Here is a 6022-nt window from a genome sequence, read left to right as displayed (position 1 = left end):
CACAAACAAACTGGACCATCTGCATGTCCTTCACAAGTGCCACCTGCCACCACTCCTGCTTCTTGTCCAGGAGTACTCCCCAAAACACTCAGTGTGAGCATATGCAAGACCAGCTTCTGAATTCCCCTCCTAGCCTTCTCACAGCACCTCCCATCCACCAGTTTAGTCCTGAAGTGCTCAGATTCTCTTTTGCTTTCCTTTCCTTGCTGACCAGCGTTATCACAGAAACATCAGGCCAGCCCAGCACACCTGCTTTTTACCCTATTGAGGTTTTTTTATTCCTGTTTACCTTTGAATGTCTTAAAATTTGTTCTTTCCCACCCTGAATTGAGACACAAGGGTCTGTGTTTCTCTGGCCAGACCATGCCCAGTTTGCTCTGAGGGAGGCATCAATACTGAAGTTCAGTGCAGCAGTCCCTTCCACATGTGCAGAGATCCCAGGGTACTAGGCTGTCCAAATTCTGCTTTTGCAGCAGATAGCAACATTTCTGCTTCTGTGCAGGCCTTTCCCTCCTGCCTTCTGCGTTACCAGGGCCCCAGCATTTCATTCCAAGCTTGCAGAAAGCAGTACCATGGGAGGAAAGGTGGAGCACACCAAGCTGTTACCATTCTCATCTGCATTGGGAGGTACTGCAAAATACTTACTAGATAATGTGGTCCCAGCAATCAGGACTGGGGCTGGTGACTTGAATGTTTTTCCCACCGAGGTAGACTGCCGTTTCCTTATTACCAGTTTCTGGCAGCGTTAACATAATTCATGTTTTTGATGTGATTCAGCCAATACCAGAGGCTGCTGGGCATGGATTTTTTATTAAGGTCACAGATGAATAAAGAATACCTGCAAACCTTCCAAATTACAGGAGCAGAATACAATCTACTTAGAAATGTACAACCTAGATCAAGGGGAAGCAAATTACTCAAACTGTTTTTTAAACTCCTGACACAAAGCAACTCCAAATTGATGCTTTATGTTCACCAATTATAAAAGCTGATGAGCTCAGAAAATGCTGGAAAGGAAATAAAGTTAGGCTTAGTTTTGTCAGAGGAATTGAACTGTTTTGCCTGACAAATTTGTAACTCATAATCAGTTTAAGCCACAGCAGTCAGCAATGATTTGCATTGTTATTTATAATTCCACAGGCACTAAGTAGCTTTCAGGCAAAACTGCCTTTTTTTTAAAAAAAAAAACAAAAACACAACTCGGACATTTCTTCCAACTGCTATTCTTCCTAGCCATACTTGCTATTATAGCACAGTTTCAAATTTTTAAAACTTAAAGCCAGCTCCAACTGTGCCACTGGGAAGGCCAGTGTGCTGTGAAACACACCAGACCTAACTTGCTGATGGCCAGCAGAAGCATGCTGCAGATTCACAGCACAGCATGCCCTCACAGTGGTAAGCAATGCTGCAGAGACAGCAATCTCCAGGTTCAGGGGACTGCAAGAAACAATTTGCACCTTGTTTACACACTAAATATCTGTGTCTGAGTGGCTTAAACCACTCTGCGTTATTTCCAGCCTTTGCTTTTAAAAATACACACAGATGTTAAGAATCCTTGCTAAACCTTTCCTTGAAATGTAAATCTCTCAGTATAAGTGTTAGAGTGTTTAGTGATGAGTATGGAGAAAAAAAAAAAAAAAACAAACCACCCTTATGCACCTAGGACACAACAGAAAGCTGCCCCACCATACTCTGGGTTCAAAATGTCTAAGTTGCACTTCATAAAGACATATTTTAATAAATTAACATTTATTAAAAATATCACATTAGCCTTTATTTTGCTCATTTGCCTCAGTGCAAAATTAAGCTATTTAATATGTAAATTGTAATAACAGAACTGCAAGCAGCTTCATAAAATGAAAGACCAAATACACTTACAATACAATCAGACTCTTTAATCTGGTGGATAAGGAACAGTGGAGTGAAAGGGAATAATCTGTTTTAGGGTCTCATACACAACCTATCTTGTTATTTTAACACATATATCTGTTATTAAAAGACACTGTTTTAGCAGTTTAACATGCATCTAAAAACTGACAATATGAGGCCTCATCCATTAAATATACTATTTGTAGACAAGAATCATTAGGATGGGAAAAGGATTAAAATAAGAAGAAAAGCACCAGGGCTCCACAGCCCTCTTAGAACAAAGTATTTTGCAAGGAGAGTGTAATGCCATTTGTCAGCACTCTACCACAACATGCCATAAGGACTAACATTTGGTCCATTTTCTGCATGTTTGCTGTAGAAATGCACTTCTTTGGAAAAGCAACCATCAAGGCTTTGCAAATGCAGAGTTACTTCAGACACCCAGCTTATTAGCCTGGGTGAGGACAACTTTCAGAACAGGCATGAAAGCAGAAGTCTCACTGAAGTTGCTGGTGCTGACTATGTGCGTGTGGATGTTCAGTCCTTCCTGGTAGTTGCGGGTTTCGATGCTCTTCACAATGTTGTGCAAACCGGTAACGATGGTTGGAGAGAGCTGCAAGGAAGCCAGGCAAGGCAGGTCAGCAGGAAAAAAACCAAACCATCACATACATCAGTGCTAGAAAGACAGAAATCCTGAGTGTAACATTTGGCCCTCAGGAAGGTGCAGCAATTAATTCCTTTCTTTAAGGACAGCAGTCTTCAGAGCTGCACCACACTGGGAAAAGTCACTGGGAAGTCTTAACAGCAGACTTCAACCAGAACATACCTTCTCTGCAGTACTGCAAAGCCCTGCAAGCCTGCACTGCCAGCCCCTGGATGCAGTTCCCTGAGGTGGGAAACCTGCTGTCACAGACTGTGGCACATGGAAAAACCTACTAAGCTTTTATGGCTTTGGCATAAAGTTAGTTGTTCAGCAAAGATGGCCTGACAGTGACAGGATTAGACCACTCTAATCCTAAGGTACTAAGAGATCTGGCTGGATGGTTGCACTCAAAGATTTGCAGTCAACAGCTCAGCGTCCAAGTGACTAGTGGTGTTCCTCTGGGGTCCATATTAGGACCAGCACTGTTTAACATCTTTGTTGGCAACATGGACAGTGTGATTGAGTGCACCCTCAGCAAGTCTGCCAATGACACCGAGCTATGTGGTGCTCTCAACACGCTGGAGGGAAGGGAGGCCATCCAGAGGGACCCTGACAGGCTTGAGAGGTGGGCCCATCCAAACTGCATGAATTTCAACAAAGCCAAGTGCAAGGTCCTGCACAGGGGTCAGGGCAATCCCAAGCACAACTACAGGCAGGGCAGAGAATGGAACAGCCTTGGAGGAGGTTGGTGAAAAGCTCAACATGAGCTGGCAATGCGTGCCTGCAGCCCAGAAAGCCAACCGTATCCTGGGCTGCTTCAAAAGAAGCATGACCAGACGGTCAAGGGAGGTGATTCTGCCCCTCTACTCTGCTCTTGTGAGACCCCACCTGGAATACTTCGTGCAGCTCTGGGGGCCCCAGCATAAGAAGGACATGGAGCTATCGGAGCAACTTCAGAAGAGGCTACAAGATGATCAGAGGGCTGGAGTGCCTCTCCTGTGAGGACAGGCTGAGAGAGTTGGGGCTGTTCAGCCTGGAGAAGGGAAGGCTCTGAGGAGACCTTATAGCAGCCTTCCAGTACTTAAAGGGGGCCTACAGGAAAGCTGGAGAGGGACTGTTCACAAGGGCATGGAGCGATAGGACGGGGGGAATGGCTTTAAGCTTAAGGAGGGGAGATTTAGATTAGATATAAGGAAAAAACCCCTTCACTATGAGGGTGGTGAGGCACTGGAACAGGTTGCCCAGAGAGGTTGTGGATGCCCCCTCCCTGGAAGTGTTTAAGGCCAGGCTGGATGGGGCTTTGGGCAACGTGGTCTAGTGGAGGGTGTCCCTGCCCATGGCAGGGGGGTTTGAACTAGATGATCTTTGAGGTCCCTTCTAACCCAAACCATTCTATGATTCTATGATCTAAGCCTGGTCCTTTATTCTGCCACAGACCTCCCAGAAGGCTTTGGAAAAATTACCAGATCTGCCTTCCAGTGAAGTCACTGAGCCTCCAACATCTAAATCTTCTTGGGTTTTTTTGACCATAGGTTGCATGTGTCTCACATCCTGCTGGGAGTGGGGGAACTTGATGTGTTGGCTCATTCTGCCAGCAACTGGGGACAGGGACCCTCCTGATGCACTCACCCAGTGCCTACTGCAAGGAGCTCTGCTCTTTGGTTCAGCACAGTCCCTGCACAGCACCACAAAGCTCATAACATGACCCCAAAACACTGCAAAGCCTGCACAGACACTTGAGGCCAAGCACTCTACCTAGCCATTTCTGTGAAATGTGTAGAAACATATAATAAATGGATTTGAAGCACGCTTCCGAAGAAAGAACAAGGACCCGTTACATATTGCAAAGGGGTCCACACCAAGTTCTTGGCCATATCTGCAATATTTGATGGACAGGAAAAAAACCAAAAAAACCCAAAAACCCAGAACTTACTGTCTGTTCTCTAAGTTTGTCATACAGAAACTCCAGGCGTTTATTTGCATCATCTAGTTTCCTCTTGGTTTGCTGCAAGAGAAATAAATACATTAACATACAGTGATTTTAAGAACACCACACTGATCTGGTATCAGTAGAGGTCCATGCAGCACATAAAATTCCTTTCTCAACAACATTGTCCTAACACATCATTTGAATTCTTTGCTCTGTATTTTTCTCCCAATTTTGCTAGGAAAGACCACATGATATGACTGTAGTTCTCTACGTGTAACTGCTCTAGTTAGCTACAGAGAATAGTAAACTGTAGAGGTGCATCCCAAAAGCCACTGGTCATTTGCAAAACACCCACTGGTATAGCTGATATGGAAAGTGAGAGAATTCTGAGTTGCAGCACAAATTTTTTTTTCTACAGTTCAATGGCAAAGCATAATGCCAGCTGGATAAAGTTATTACTGGAATCAAGTATCCAGCAATGTCAATGAGAGCTTAAGGGCACATGCAGTCACTGAAGTCTAAGTATGTAAACTCAGTCATAATTTATGGGAAATCCTAATTATATTTAATTATGTGATTAGTAAAACCATGAGGTTTTAAGTTTTTACTGTCAACAGAAAAACCAATAGCCTAAACCAAAACTGTCCTTACATATCCTTTGTGCTTCCATGATTTTATATGGAATAAACTACCTATTGATGTGTCCGGACTTACTTTGCTTGTAAAATAACCCCAGTATATTCCAACTGGAGTGCCCACAGCAGCTGGTGGAGAAATGTATTTTTATCCACTTTTTTTTTTTAAACAAACAGCCACAGAAATGGAAGATTTTAATCCATAGTAATAAAACAGTAATACAGCATCAAGGTTACAATTACAGAAGCACAAAAGAAGGTGGTCAGCAGCAGTAAAAATGGCATCAGTACACAAAACTAATGGAATTTCCTCCTCTATCAGTATGCACAATCCATCTTCACTTAGGATAGTGCTATTCTCCCTGGCAACTGGAAAAGTTTCTGTGAATTAAATAATTGCCCAGAGAGAAAATAACAAAGCCTATGGGAATTCTCTAGCTCAGTGGTAAAGACAGATTGGTGGTTGTCTGCTGTGCTAAAAATTAGGGAAAGCTGTTGGGATGGCAAAGGGCATAAAGGAGAACATGGATCTCAACTCACATGTATAAAACCCCTCAGCAGTAGTTATGTTGTCAAGGAACTGAGACAAGGAAGGAAAAAGTACCGCAGGAGGAACAGATAAGAAACCAGCTAATTCTTTTGGACTGGCTAACTCTTTCAGAATATATGACTTTGGAAGATTTGTTTCAAAACCTATGAAAAGGCACACATGCTATTTTCATTTTACAGATGGTCAACTAGGACAAAGGAATAAATTGTGTTTAGTAAATACAAATACATCTCTCCAGCGAAAGGAAGTTAGGTGGAAGAAGTGCAAACTGCTTGCTCTCCTCACTCTCTGCTACCTGTTCCCATTTTCCACTTCGGAATGTAATAACTGAGTAGTGTCTCTGTATATATCACTTACTGTCAGAACAGTCAGGTCAGCATCTCAGCACTGCGTGC

The 6022-nt window shown here is 43.3% G+C and overlaps 1 protein-coding gene across 3 annotated transcripts in view; it reads right to left on the bottom strand.

The window, feature by feature from the left end:
- Window positions 1-1748: 1748 nt before the first annotated feature.
- SEC31A (SEC31 homolog A, COPII component) overlaps window positions 1749-6022 on the bottom strand; it is a 48445-nt gene continuing 44171 nt past the window's right edge. For all 3 annotated transcript variants that reach the window (XM_075751375.1, XM_075751373.1, XM_075751374.1), the window contains 2 exons: window positions 4446-4517; window positions 1749-2482 (listed from right to left, as the gene is read on the bottom strand). In XM_075751375.1, coding sequence (XP_075607490.1) covers window positions 2303-2482; window positions 4446-4517 — 252 coding nt within the window. In that variant the 3' untranslated portion in view covers window positions 1749-2302. The remainder of the gene's footprint in view (window positions 2483-4445; window positions 4518-6022) is intronic.

This window comes from Balearica regulorum, chromosome 4, assembly GCF_011004875.1.
Source record: "Balearica regulorum gibbericeps isolate bBalReg1 chromosome 4, bBalReg1.pri, whole genome shotgun sequence".
Classification (NCBI taxonomy): Eukaryota; Metazoa; Chordata; class Aves; order Gruiformes; family Gruidae; genus Balearica; species Balearica regulorum.
This window is presented reverse-complemented; position numbering and strand designations above follow the sequence as displayed.